Source organism: Podarcis bocagei, assembly GCF_964188305.1.
Source record: "Podarcis bocagei genome assembly, chromosome: 1".
NCBI classification, from domain to species: Eukaryota; Metazoa; Chordata; class Lepidosauria; order Squamata; family Lacertidae; genus Podarcis; species Podarcis bocagei.
In genome coordinates, this window is record NC_138125.1 from 136,758,666 (window position 1) to 136,773,276 (window position 14,611).

General features: G+C 46.2%; 1 protein-coding gene across 2 annotated transcripts in view; it reads left to right on the forward strand.

The window, feature by feature from the left end:
* Positions 1 to 14,611, forward strand: part of COL6A2 (collagen type VI alpha 2 chain) — a 46,008-nt gene that overhangs the window by 11,508 nt on the left and 19,889 nt on the right. For both annotated transcript variants that reach the window (XM_081206848.1, XM_081206849.1), the window contains exons 6-17: positions 1,734 to 1,787; positions 2,218 to 2,262; positions 3,545 to 3,571; positions 4,217 to 4,243; positions 4,334 to 4,378; positions 5,261 to 5,314; positions 6,145 to 6,207; positions 8,816 to 8,878; positions 10,801 to 10,890; positions 12,167 to 12,229; positions 13,088 to 13,150; positions 13,556 to 13,618. In XM_081206848.1, coding sequence (XP_081062974.1) covers positions 1,734 to 1,787; positions 2,218 to 2,262; positions 3,545 to 3,571; positions 4,217 to 4,243; positions 4,334 to 4,378; positions 5,261 to 5,314; positions 6,145 to 6,207; positions 8,816 to 8,878; positions 10,801 to 10,890; positions 12,167 to 12,229; positions 13,088 to 13,150; positions 13,556 to 13,618 — 657 coding nt within the window. The remainder of the gene's footprint in view (positions 1 to 1,733; positions 1,788 to 2,217; positions 2,263 to 3,544; positions 3,572 to 4,216; positions 4,244 to 4,333; positions 4,379 to 5,260; positions 5,315 to 6,144; positions 6,208 to 8,815; positions 8,879 to 10,800; positions 10,891 to 12,166; positions 12,230 to 13,087; positions 13,151 to 13,555; positions 13,619 to 14,611) is intronic.

A 14,611-nucleotide genomic window follows, 5' to 3' on the forward strand; every position in this document is an offset into this window, starting at 1 on the left:
CGAACCAGAGCAGCGCACAGAAACACCGTTTACCTTCCCGCCGGAGTGGTACCTATTTATCTACTTGCACTTTGACATGCTTTCGAACTGCTAGGTTGGCAGGAGCAGGGACCGAGCAACAGGAGCTCACCCCATCGCGGGGATTCAAACCGCCGACCTTCTGATCAGCAAGTCCTAGGCTCTGTGGTTTAAGACATGGTATTCTGGGATTCTGAGGGGGGCACGTGAAAGGAACCCAAGACCTGCAAGATCCTAAGTTCCCTCAAAACACCCCAAACAAGCCAGACACATCCCATTTAACCCACAGCGCCACCTGCATCCCTAACGCCGGGCTACTCCTCCCAAAAAAAGCTCAACAACTCTCCCTGCATTACCCCCCAGATTGGCACTTTGCGATAAATCAGTGGCTTTTGGGTTGCAGTTTGGGCATTCGGTCTCTAAAAGGTTTGCCACCACTGTCCTAAGGGGTCCTGGCAGAAACAGTCTCTCCCCTCCCCACTCCGGACTGGAGTGCAGAAACTGTCTTCCAGCACTTAGCAAAAGCTTTCTTTGAAGCAGATTCCCTCCCTCCTTGTAGCAGGTAGGCAGGGGCTCCTCCCACAAATTAAATGCCCCCGGACAAAACTCCACTTTTGGACAAAGTTCAGTTGACCACTACTGAGCTGCAGAGTGTTAAATGATTAGACCAATTGTTCTTTGACTGGTCAGTGTGTATAATCACATACTCTCCAACATTTCTCTGATGAAAATAGGGACATCTTAAGGAAAAACGGGAGAAATTGGGATCAAATCAGAAACCGGGATGGCTTCTCTAAATCAAAGACGTCCCTGGAAAATAGGGACCCTTGGGGAGGTCTGTAATAACTAGCCATTGTGCACATTCACTAGGCCTTATGGAGAATGTGCCCATAATCCTTCCATGAACAGGGAATTTTGTACATTTCCCAGCTAGTATCTCCAACAGCCTGTAGGAAATGTGCATATGCTGACAGAATTGTGTGCCTTTGCAAGTGTGAGGAACCTCCTTTTAACCTCAAATATTTCTGAAGATTCCTACATGCTAATTGTTATAATTTAAGTCTCTGTTAATTAAGAAAATACCATACATGATGTGGGGGAAAATGTTTATGAACCCAGCAATGCTTTTAAATGAATCTGCAAATGTGCCAAAATCAAAGAAGGCTGCAAAAATTCATTTATTTCCCCCATGTAAGTTATTAATTCCAAAAGTATTAAATATTCATTCATTCATTTCCCCAATACACCCACTGATCAGACCAATTAATCAGCTCAGAAAGGTATGAAATATACACTTCATTTATAATTACAAATATATTTATTCATTTTCCCACTTTATCCAGTGATCAACAACCCAATTCATCAACCAAATTAAACAGAATACAGCTTTATTTATTTTTGTGGGGATCAAAAGATTAAATATACTCTCCACTCTCAGTGCAGTCCTGATCTTGACTCCCCCCCACACACACACACATGCACACAAACACACACTGTAAGTTGGGGGAGAAGAAGAAAAAAACCTGATATAAGGTAGTACCCTTTGGGATGGAAAAAGTTAAAGAGACATTGTTATTTCCTTCCAAATTTCCATGAGGGGTTGCCTAGCACAAACATTTTTGTCCCTGAAAACTGCTGAAATTGCCCTTCTATTGCAGTGGGGGGAATGCAAGACATAGTGCTCTAATTTGTTTTATTGTTTTATTTGCTTTTAGGGTGCAAAGGGCAACATGGGGGTGCCAGGTGTTCCTGGGCTAAAAGGACGACAGGTGAGTAGCTGAAAAAAATAGGAGGACTCCCTTCCTACTCCATTAGCCACTGGGGTGAGTTTTGACATTGAATATTTAAATGTTCAGGATCATATGGAGTAATATTCCAATTTGAACACCTGTTTAGGGGTTGATATTTGATATTTGAAACTGCTAAAGCAGCATATTGAAACCTCTCTTTAAAACAATGTCCAAGTATCTTAGCGGTTTCATTTCACCATTATAAAACAGAAGCAGTAAAACTTCAGTGTTTGCCTCTTGCAGTAATGAAGGACATAATGATTTGAAAATCTCTAACAGGGCAATCCTGTACATGTCCTTTCCAAAGCTCAGTGGGACTTACTCCCGGATAAATGTGTATAGGATGGCAGTCTTAATATACTGTTTAAATTATTGCAACTAATAATGCTGTTTGTCTTTTTAAATATAGGGTGACCCAGGAATTGAAGGTCCAATTGGATATCCAGGTCCCAAGGTAAAAGATTTGCATCTGTTTATCCTTCTGCCATATTTTTTTTTCCATTTTAGCTAGCGGCTCACCAGTTGTCGGATTAACCCTTCATCTGGGGCCACAGTGTTTGACCCAGAGGCACTCAGAGGACAGGGGAAAGGCAACCGGCTACTAGTGCAAAGGACTAGTGGTAGAAAATGCCATGTGGTGATAACTGCACACCTGCAGCATTGATGAAGCATCCAGACCACGAGGCTGACTGCCGCGGACGAGTGCCGGAAGCAGAAGCAACTTGCCTGGCTTGGCTGGGGAAAGCAGGGCTAGCCATAGCTGCACTGGTTGGGGCTGCTTGTCTGTTGGATTATATATATAGCTAGCATATAGTTATATATACAGTGGCGCCCCGCAAGACGAACGCCTCGCGAGACGAAAAGCTCGCAAAACGAAAGGTTTTTTCGTTTTCGAGTTGCCTCGCAAGACGAATTTCCCTATGGGCTTGCTTCGCAAAACGAAGCTTGCCCCGCAAGCTCCAGGGACAGCGGGTCTTCCCCGCTGTCCCCGGACCTCTTTTGAAGCAAGGGGCGGCGGGGAGAAGCTATCTTCTCCCCGCAGCCCCTTGCTTCAAAAGAGGGGACAGAGCGGTGCTTCCCCTCTGTCCCTGGACGGTCTCCATAGGAACGCATTGATTGATTTTCAATGCATTCCTATGGGAAATCGTGCTTCGCAAGACGAAAAACTCTCAAGAAGAAAAAACTTGCGGAACGAATTAATTTCGTCTTGCGAGGCACCACTGTAATCCAATATAATATAATAAGGCCAATAGGTTGTGTGTTATTATTTAAATTATGAATATTGAGGCTGCCAGCATGGGCATTTGGTGTCTGCATTAATGTGAAACACTATTCTGCCCAGTCACTACCGGCCCTTGTCTAAAAAGTTTTGGATGCATAGTTTTCCAAGTAACTGATGATGGCTTAATGCCCTTACACTTTGCAGAGAGTCCCTAAAATAAATTCTTTCTGTAAATTCTGTCAGGCAAAAGGGACATGGGCCGGCATGACTAAAGGCTTTTGATGGTGCTTCTGGGTAATAAAAGCTCTGCTTCATTGCAAACAAATATGTCTTATCTATCTATCTATCTATCTATCTATCTATCTATCTCTAGAAACCACTTAGAACTTTTTCAGGAAATATATGATCATATATACATGAAATATATGATACTATATCAAAGCCAGAACTCTAAATCGATGTCACACGTATCAACAAACATTAACACAATGTACATTTTTTGTTCCTTCTATAGGGTATTCATGGTCTAAAAGGAGAAAAGGTAAGCTATTTTATATACTACATTCAGAAAATTATGGGACGCATATTGTGATTTTATTCAAACCAGCCAAAATGTCACAAGATTAGTGGCAAGCTTTCAAGTGCTCCAGAACTCTTCATCTAGTGAGATGTTTTACAAAAGAGGAGGGGAGGGGGAAAATAAGAAAAGCACAGAGATGGGACCTCCCAGCTGGAGCCTCAGTTCCAAGGTGGAAATTGTAGACAGATTAAATCTCCGCAAAGGATGGTGGAGAAATTTAAATTCTGTCAGATTTGCACTTTCTGAAACTATATGTGAACTGGAACACAGCTATCCTTTAAAATTCACACTTATCTGAATTCTGTGATGCCGTTTTCCAACAAAACAATGCTTTCCTGGGGGAAAGTGTCCATAATTATTAGTGTATAATATATTCGTGTAAACAGTATACAAAATGCATTCTGTGAGGGGAAACTGCTTGTTCAGATTGCTTAAATATCTAGGGAGGTCTTTGCATGTAATCTTGTTTGCTAGCTTTTGGATCATAATCAATTCAGTAACAAAGAATTACATATATATATTTTCCATTCTGTTCTGCCAGCGTGGCTGATTTTAATAGGCTTGACTCAACATTGTTTGCTCCCCCCCCCTTTCTTGTGTTTGCAGGGAGAGTTTGGAGGAGATGGACGAAAGGTAAAGGCAAATCCTGGATTGCTACCTATTATTCCAGCTCCGCTTTCCTGATGAGAGCAGCTTTCTCACGCTCTGCTTCTTTTCTTTCAGGGGGCTTTTGGCTTGTTTGGACGGAACGGCACAAGTGGGCAAAAGGTAAGGCTACTCAAGGATCAGACACAGTCAACGGGTTGCTTAAAAGGAAACCGCTATGGCTGCCACCCCACAGCTCGCAAGAGCTGCTCTGCCAACGGAGAGTAAAGCCTGCCAACAGGCTTGTCCCACCAAAAGACCCCTTGGTTCACCTGCCAAAAGCTCTGATGGGTGCTGGTGGACTGCTGGCATCCTTCCCCATGTGGCCATGTGGACCAAGACATGGCATTCTGGGATTCTATGGGGGGCATGTGATAGGAACCCAAGACCTGCAAGATCCTAAAGGTAAAGGTCCAGTTGTGGCCGACTCTGAGGTTGCGGCGCCCATCTCGCTTTATTGGCCAAGGGAGCCGGCATACAACTTCTGGGTCATGTGGCCAGCATGACTAAGCCGCTTCTGGCAAACCAGAGCAGTGCATGGAAATGCCATTTGCCTTCCCACCGAAGCGGTACCTGTTTATCTACTTGCACTTTGATGTGCTTTTGAACTGCTAGGTTGGCAGGAGCAGGGACCGAGCAATGGGAGCTCTCCCCGTCGCGGGGATTTGAACCGCCGACCTTCTGATCAGCAAGTCCTAGGCTCTGTGGTTTAAGACATGGCATTCTGGGATTCTGAGGGGGGCATGTGATAGGAACCCAAGACCTGCAAGATCCTAAGTTCCCTCAAAGCACCCCAAACAAGCCAGGCACATCCCATAGTAGCTAATTCCCTCCTGTTTCATACAAAGGGGGAGAGAGAGAAATTGAAAGCCCCCTCCCCACCCCCCAGGGCTACATCTTGCCCGAGCCAGTGGATGTCTTTCCCCAGGAGAATGAACCATCTATAGAGTTCTCTCTACTGTTCACAGTCTCTCACTTCTTTGTTTTTGCATGTGATCTTTCCAGGGCAAACTGGGGCGCATTGGACCTCCTGGCTGTAAAGGAGACCCAGGCAACAGGGTAGGAATGTTTTCTCATCTTGGCTTTGTGCATTCCAGCAGTGGGGTGGGGGGCGCAGTGTTTCTTGGAGCATGCTGCGTAAAGTAACATGGCAGCTAACACACAAGTAACAAATATAAAATAAATAATGGTAATAAAAGGGCGTTTTTTTATTGCCTCACGCCACATGTGCCCCACTTGGCAGACTTTCCTTCCTTGCAGGTTTCTAAGCAGAGGTTGGGTGGCCATCTGGCATGGGTGATTTAACTGAGATTCCTGCATTCCAGGGGTTGGACTAGATGACCCCTGGGGTCCCCTCCAAGTCTTAAGATTCTGTGATTCTGTGATTCTGTATGACCACTTTGATCGGCAGAATTGGCACTACTACACGTGCCACATAATACTCGTTTTGCAGATGTAAGAAATTGATCGTTTAGTGTGGCAACACCTGCACTTTGGTTTTGGCCCTTGCTAAAAACATTCTTGTTTAGACAGGCCAACCCAGATGCTTAGAAACGCTGAGGTGAATTTTAATCTGTTTTTTAACTGAAAAACAGGGTTTGTGAATTTTTCTTGAATCTGTTGTTTTATCTTTTTGGTTTTTTTACAATCAAGTGGTATATAAATTTTATGAAATAAAACAAATGGAGGAAGACCTGTAGATCCTATTTTAATTTGCATCTGAATGCATTCCTGGAGCTGACAGGGAGGTTCCCACGCAGGTGGGCATCAGGGGGGGAAGAGGCAATTGCCTCTCTGTCAGAAGGTGGCCCATTGCTTTCCATGCGCAGATGTCACCACAAGCCAGAGCTTTCAGAAAAGAAGCAGCTCACCTTTGCCTTTCTTCCTAGGGCCCTGATGGTTATCCTGGAGGTGCTGGAGATCAAGGGTTGCCTGGGGACCAAGGGATCAAGGTCTGTACCCTTCCTCAAAGACACTCAAGGCAGCAGTGACACAGACTCACTGAGAATAAGCGGAAGGTGTTGCAAGACAGGCAGCCCCTTGTGCCGCAGGGTCCAAAAGTGCACCCAATATGCAGCCAGGGCAATCGTGCAGTGCTATGAATATTTGGCCACCCCATCACAAAAGGACATGGGAAAGGGGCAGAAAGGGGCAATCAAAATGTTGGGCGGAAGGGTTGGTTAGGAGCTGCTTCCTCGCACGGAAAAGCCTGTGTCTGGGTTTCTTTAGTTTTGGGGGAAGGTGGCCTTGGGGTTGTGGGTGGGGAGACATGATAAAGACTTAGACATTGGTGGTGGGTAAAGAGGGGTTCCCCCCTCCCTCTTTAAACAGTACAACTCTGGGTCAGCCAGTTTGAAAAAGGCACTGTTTCACATAACCCGTGGATGTGGTGACGACCATGGTCTTAGGTGGCTCTAAAGGGGGGTTTGAAAAGCCCCCCTCCCCCGGGGAAGAGGTTTGTCAGTGGCTACCAGCCATGATAGTTGTGTGAAGCTTCTGCATTCAGGTGTGCCAGTCACAGCAAGCACACAGCAGAGGAGGTCTTCCCCGCAACATCTCTTTAGCCAAGAGCTGGACTAGGCAGATGAGCTTCGGCCTAATCCGGTGGAACTCTTCTTCTTTTATTGAATCCTGGCTTTTTGGAACGGACACACCTTTTGTAAAAAATAAAATAAAATTGTGCTATTACAAAGCGTTCTGGCATTTCTGTGCAGAATGTACCGTATTTTTCGCCCTATAGGACGCACTTTTTCCCCTCCAAAAATGAAGGGGAAATCTGGGTGCGTCCTATGGGGCGAATGCAGGCTTTTGCTGAAGCTTGGAGAGCGAGAGGGGTCCGTGCGCACCGACCCCTCTCGCTCTCCAGGCTTCAGGAACACATCCGCAGCCTAGGCAGCCCTATGGGAGGTCCGGCAGGGATGTCTAGGCTGCGGATAGCAGCCTGCCGCCCGGTGGGCGGGGCGCCCTGAAGCAGAGCGCCCCCCGCGCCAGGCAGACATCCGCAGCGTGGGGAGCCTTGCTGGACTTCCCGGCAAGGCTCCCCACGCTGCGGATAGCAGCCTGCTGCCGGGCGGGCGGGGCGGCCTGAAGCAGAGCGCCCCCCTCGCCAGGCAGACATCCGCAGCGTGGGGAGCCTTGCCGGAGTTCCCGGAGTTGCCGGCCCCGAGGGGGGGCGCCCTGATGCAGAGCGCCCCTCGCCGGGGCAGACATCGGCCAGCCCCACAAGCTTGGGGGATAGCAGGGAGGCGCAGCGCCGCCATCCCGCTGTTCCTCGACCTGGTTCTGTTTCCCCGACCTGCTTTTGGGGGGGAAATAAAGGGAATTTTTTTTTCCTTTATTTCCCCCCAAAAAAACTAGGTGCGTCCTATGGGGCGGAGCGTCCTATGGGGCGAAAAATACGGTAACTGCTCAACAAAGGCTGCATTGATAAGTCTTATAACTGCTTGAAAATCATGCATTTGACTTCCAATTCTGATTTTGAATTGAAAATCCTGTTCTGTTACAGAATTGTTATCATTACTGCCAATCTCTAGGTGTCATTGAGGACTAGAGCAGGCACCGGGGCATTCAGGCAGTGTTTCGTGTATATGTGCACAAACACACACACAATGTTTTACACACAAAAAGCAGAAACTCTGTAGGTGCAAAAAAACCAGGTACAGTACAAAAGTACCTATGTTTTCTCCCTCAAGGCAAAACAAAAAAATCAGAGGAAGCAGAGGAGTCATTGAGAAAATGTTGCAGGGAGAAAGCATTTTTCAAAAGAGCCAGTGGTGGAGGAAGGGGGCAGGGGGGCGGTCCAACTTGGGTGCCATCTCTGAGGGGGGGGGTGACAAGAAGGTACCCTGCGGGGGGCTCGCCCCGCCGCTTCCAGGTGCGGCGACGCGAGCTGCCTCCATCGTGCCACCACAGCCACGTGCGGAGGATCTTGACACCGTCCATATGGTGCTAGAGTGGCGCCATCGGCAAACCTCCCGGCAGTGCATGTGTGGCGGCACAGGGCGGTTTGCCCTGCCCCTCGACACCCCGCACCGGGTGCCGGTTAGTCTTCCTTCGGCCCTGAAAACAGCACCATGGTGTTCCTGATTCAACCCCTACCCCCCCCATCTAAAATTTCAACATGAAACAAAAACCACACACCCAGCATAAAGGTGTGGTTTGGCCCTCAGAAGAAAATGACTCAGAAGTAGATGGTATTGTGGGCAGATCAGCATAACAGCATTTAAAGTGCTACAAACGGATTGGAAGGCTTTATTAAAAATTGCCCAGGTATTTATTGTGGCTGTTTGGCGTGTTTCTAGTGTATATGCATAATTCTTGAACCTGTAAGAATGGAGCTGTGTAAAATATCAGCTATTTAATGTCAATTGCCAAATACCTAACACTGAATATATAGTAGTTGCCATCTATTTTGCACCAGAATTCCCCCAAAATTGGTTTGGGGAAAATTTCAGACTGCTTATACTGCTGCACATACAATTCAGTTTTGATCTATGTGGATGTAGAGCTGTTGTGACCATTTCTTACTACTTCTGTTTCTGCTTACTCCTTCTGTATCAGGGTGATCCTGGCCGTCCTGGTCGCAGCGGACCGCCTGGGTTGGCTGGAGAGAAAGGAAATCGGGTATGTACCTGTAATGACTATAGGGGTTGCCGCCACTCCTGGCTATGTTGCCTTGTTAAACCTTTTCTGTCTGGGCAGCCCTTCACTTCGTGGCTGCCTCAGTCGCTAGCAGAATCCGTCAGTGGGCGTTTCTTAAACCTTTTCCAGCATAAAAGCTGTTTGACGCCAAGTCTCCTCCTACTCTCCCTGCACGGAAGTCTTCTGCGCAGGGTGGGCATGGGTAGCGGAGGACCCATCCTCTCCCCGCTGGTGTCCGGCGAGGAGTCCTGGAGCCCTCTCGCCGATTCCCCCATCTGCCCCCCTTTGTCCCTGGTGTTGCGCTGATTACCTTCCCCAGCTGATGATGAGCTGCCTCTCTCCCTGCTGGGTCCTTCTCCAGCATCACTTGGGAGCCTTCCCTCTGCCTCTGGCTCCGATGTCAGTTCCCTGACAGTACCCCTAAAATTTTAGACATGCTCTCAGGGGCAGATCTACTATGAAATTAATGAAGCTTAAACTCCTGGAGGGGCCCCAGAAGCAATTTTAGTCCACATTGCTAGTAGACTCAATTTGAGTCACATGACTTAAATTGATTGCTTTTTTGTTGTATGTATTTCAACAATCCCAAAGTTTGAGAGTCAGTAGCACAGATCTTGTAAAGGTGTTGTGATCTGTTGTGGAAAAACCCATCAGTGGTGATCCCGTTGAAGAAGATAACAGGGGTTACCCAGACCTCATTGCTGGTTGTGAAGAGACCGCCATAACAGTTCAAGCTTCAGGGGCCCCCAAAACGTAGGTCCACCACTGCATGTTATAAAACTGCTAGATCTCTTTGAAGTTCTGGGCCACAGTCAGAAGTTATCCTGTTGTTATCATAGTTGTCAGAACAAGAATTGAGAAAATTGGCAGCATTGCATTAAACTCTCCATGCAGTGATCTGATTCTGTTCCGTTTATAGCAACTGCAATATGCTAGGCATTGAATAAGCTAAACTTGGCTAGTTCCACCCCCAGCCCCACCCACCCCACACACATGAACACATTTAAAAGGGCATCATATGTTAATCAGCCCAAGGTCTGGAAGAAGAGGAACGTTTTTGCTTGGCACCTAAAATGTATAATGAAGGCATCAGACTAACTTTCCTGGGAAGAGCATTCCACAGACGGGGAGCCATGGCAGAAAAAGGCCCGTCCTCATGTTGCCACCCTCCAGACCTCTTGTGACACACGAGAAAGGTCCTCAGAGGATGATCACAGAGTCCAGGCCAGATTACATGGGGAGAGGCAGTCCTTGAGGTATTGTGGTCCCAAGTCATTGAAGGCTTTATAGGTCAAAACCAGCCCTTTGAATTGGGCCTGGAAACTAGTTGGCAGTCAATGCAGTTTGGCCAGGATCAGTGGAAGATGCTCAAACTGTCTTGTCCTAGTGAGCAGGACTGGCGTTCAAATTCTGCACCAGTTGAGGTTTCCAAAGCATCTTCATAGGCGGCCCTAGATATAACGCATTGCAGTAATCTAACCTTGAGGTTATCGGAGCATAGGCAGCAGTAGTCAGGCTATCCTTGTCCAGATAGGCGTGTAGCTGGACCACCAGCTGAAGCTGATGGAAGGCACTCCGGGACACTGAGGCCACCTGAGCCTCAAGTGACAACAAAGGATCCAGGAGGACCCCCAAGCTGTGCACCCACTCTTTCAGAGTGGTAACAGCAATGCAAGAATGCACTTCCACTGCTGACAGAGGTCATCAATGTACAGTGTGACCAGAGCAGTTTCTGTGCCAAAAGTGGGCCTAAGATTAAGATGGATCTCACCATCCTGCATAAGATGTGACTCTTTGTACTGTCTGTGCCCCATTATAGGTAGGCTGTGCTCTGACACCTCCCTTCCTTGCCCTTCCCTTCTCCCCAAAGGTCTTCTAATGCCGTTTCCTTTTATTTTTCAAAGGGACCAAAAGGCACCAATGGATCTCCTGGCACTCCTGGCACAAAGGGAGCCAAAGGTGGCCCTGGAACTATTGGACCCAAAGGAGAACCTGTAAGATTCTAACCCCACTTACTTCATCTGTCTGTCTGTCTGTCTATCTATCTATCTATCTATCATCTATCTATCTATCATCTATCGCAATAGCAAGATTTGCATACAGGCAAGTATTCTAGGCTACTACTGCTTGACTACACTCATAAATGCATCACCAAGACACAGATTTCAGTTGCATTGGTTCTTACTCCTCCATCTTCCAGAGCAATATTAAAATTGGATTTGTTCACAATCAGCGATTGAGATTCATGCCAGATCTGTGCATTCCAGTATGCAAGCAACCAAATGTCATCCAATAGGAAGTTGGATATGTGCTGACATTTAATTTGATTGTGCTTTTAACAGAGGGCATGATCCAGCCCACATAAAGCACTTTTAAGATGCTTTGGTTTCAGTTGGAGAGTTAAATTTAACCTGAAATTTCTCTCATTGAAATAATTGTGCTTTAGAAAGAGCTTAACTTTGGCTGGACCAGACACAAAGCTAGTATAGGAATTTATGTCTCCCTTTCCCACAAACCCAACACCCCACTTGTGGGATTATATTCACAATATTGAAAGCATTGTTTCTTGCTTTTACTTTCACCCACTCTTTATCTTTCTTGCAATAAGTGTCAATCCACACGTTGCACAGAATTATGTCCTTCAGGTTTGCTTTACTCTTTTAACCTAGCTGTGTGGAAGTAGAAGGAGGAGAGAGGAGAAGCCGAGAAAGGCTACTCTCCTACTTGGTCCTTTTACAGCTCAAAGTCCTCCTCTCTAAGCCTATTTTTCACCTATGTATGGGAAGAAAGATACTGAGTCCCCATAGCATCCCCTGTGGATGAAAAGGCAGCTTGGGAAGGACGATTTTAAGCTAGAAAAGTAACAGAGGAGAAGTTACGCAGCCTTTCCTCACCTGATCACGCTTGGAGGAGCCCCCCAGACTTGATTTGCAATTAAGCATGAAGAAGTGAGCTATTTTGCCAGGTGACTCGAAAAATAGTTCAATTTATCTGGGTAACTTGCAGGAACCTTTTTGCATCCCTAATGACATCAAGGGTGCAAGGTGGGGTCTGAATGCTACGGACGCTGCCCCGTCTCTGGCAAGAGCATTGCATGAAAGGGGGCGTCATGGCAATGGGAGAAGTGGGCCCCTCTTTCTACAGAGGTTGGAGCCATCCTTCAGACACGCCTAGTTCTTTCAGCTCAAATAAAGGACAGGGGGTGTGCTTGAAGAGCATTTGCTCAAGATCTTTTTGTTTTGTTTGCTTTCATTGTTTCTTTTTTTTAAGGGCCGTCGTGGTGATCCTGGAACCAAGGGGGGACCTGGAGGTGCTGGACCCCCAGGCGGGAGAGTAAGTTCATCAGGTTTCCAAAGTAATGGAAGGAAATCCACCCCTAATTAACTGGGGGGTGGGGGCGGAGAGAGAGAGAGAGAGAGAGAGAGAGAGAGAGAGAGAGAGAGAGAGAGAGAGAGAGAGATTCTTTATTAATTTTGATTCCAGTCATAATGATTGTAAAATAAGCCTGCAAAACAACAAAAGCACATTTGTTGTTTTTCATAGACTCATAGAATTGTGTTGGAAGAGACCCCAACCCCCTGCAATGCAAGGTTGTTGTTGCTTAATTTTTAAAACCAAGCTCTTGCACAAGACTGACTAAACCCTACTGCTATGTGATTAGCCTCCAAGAAGTCATCCCCCACATGCACTCTCTTGCAAGGTCTTGAGAGAGCAGCTCCTCTGAATTGGGTTGCCTAAGTTCAGATCTGCTTTCTTAAGATGGAGAGAGAGAGACACTCCACTGGTCACCCTCCTAGGAGGAGCACATGGCCACCCACTGAAACAGCACGCAGGTGACAAACCACCCATCCAAAGAAAAAATGCTAATGAGCATTGGCTTGCAGGTCCATAGCAGGCTATCTGATTTTTCTGTGGGTAAATCCAGATTAAATGAAGAAAAACTCCAGGCTGGCATTTTGAGGAAATCATTGGTGGTGTGGATGATACAAACTTGTATGCATAAGTAGCACTCATTCCGTAACAGATTCCGCCTAAAAGCACCATAACCTCAAGCAGCAGGGAGCTGGTGGTCTTAGCTATAGCTATGGCTGCAGCTTCTGTGAGATTTCTTGTCACCAGAGAAGGTCTAGGAACTTGCTGAACTTGGACTGAACAGATTGGCTCTCTAACGCCTTGTTTCTTCTTTCACAGGGAGACCCTGGTTCTGAGGGCCAGAGAGGGCTACCAGGAGAAGTTGGAAACAAGGGAGGCAGGGTATGAAAGAATGACAAAATGGCAGAACATTCTCCCTCCATGCACAGGAGGCAGCAGGGGCTCCCCAAGCAGTTTATTTGAAAGTAGATTTAAAGATACAGTACTTGTCCATCAAGGACTTCACCACCGGTGTATGTTCACACTGATGAGATTGGAGTGCCAAATTTGAATCCGGCAAAATGGGGCTCAAAATGATGTTGAGTGTTGAGCACATCTTATCGGGGGGGGGGGGGACATCCTTTGCTCCACTCCTGAGGACAAAAGCAAGAAAACAGTGGGGGAGGGAAAGAGTTGCCTCATCTCAGCTGCCAACTGTTAACTAATTAGATATTTCTTCACTTGAACAGTCTGAAATGTTTACTTCATGCAAGGTCTGACTCTCCCTCTCATTTCTGTGTTTCACAGGGAGAGCGAGGAATGCCTGGCCCACGAGGTACTCAAGGTGGTGTGGGAGAACCAGGAAAGCCTGTAAGTTTCATTCACACGCCTCTTCCACCTGTGGGCGTTGGCTTGCTCTCCATGCAGCTGGCAAGAGAAGCCCTGTCTGCCATCCGCCCCCAGCAGACATCCTTTTCGTTGTGCATTCGTGACGATTTGTTTTTTGGTTTTTTTTAAGTATATTTATTAAATTTTCAAAAATTATACAACAAAAACAAAAATACAAAAAATTAACAACACGTATAATTTCATTCACTTATTTTCCTTTAACTTATTTCTCGGACCTCTTCATACCTCCCCTTTTTGTATTCCAATTCAAATTATTCATTTAGCAAATCCTCACCCTTAATTTTCACTTAATTTTACACCTTTCTTTCTTTTTATTTTTCCCCAATTATCTTAATCATTTCAGCTGATAACCACTTAAATTCTATCCAACATCTATTTAACATTCACTAATTTTGTAATATTTCCCAAAATAGTCCTTAAATTTCTTCCAATCTTCTTCCGCCGTCTCTCTTCCCTGGTTTTGGATTCTGCCGGTCATTTCTGCCAGTCCCATGTAGTCTATCACCTTCATCTGCCATGGCACATTCATGACGATTTGTGCTCACGGCAGTATTGGGGAGGTGAAACACAATCTTACTTTCAGTATGGTTTGAGCCTTCATAATTTCCGATCAGTGCATGTCCCTTAACCTCCCGCTGAGATCCTGTAACTCCTTGTATCACAAATGTTTTACCTTATTTTTTGTCCTGCTTTCCTTGTGCTCCATAGCGCAGGAGTTCCCTGCCAAATGACAATAAAGGAAGCTTCACAGAACAACTGATAAAGTAGAATGTAGTGCAGACAATCTAGTATAAATCTTCCATTGATGGACTATTATAGCATCAATGAAATCCCTGCAAAACAATCCAGTCTGGGGAGGCTTTAGGGATATTTTGTCTCAGCTTTTCTGAGGTCACAGATTAATTCCATGTCAACCGGGATTTAATATCAGAAACATTATCCCCCATTTGTGTG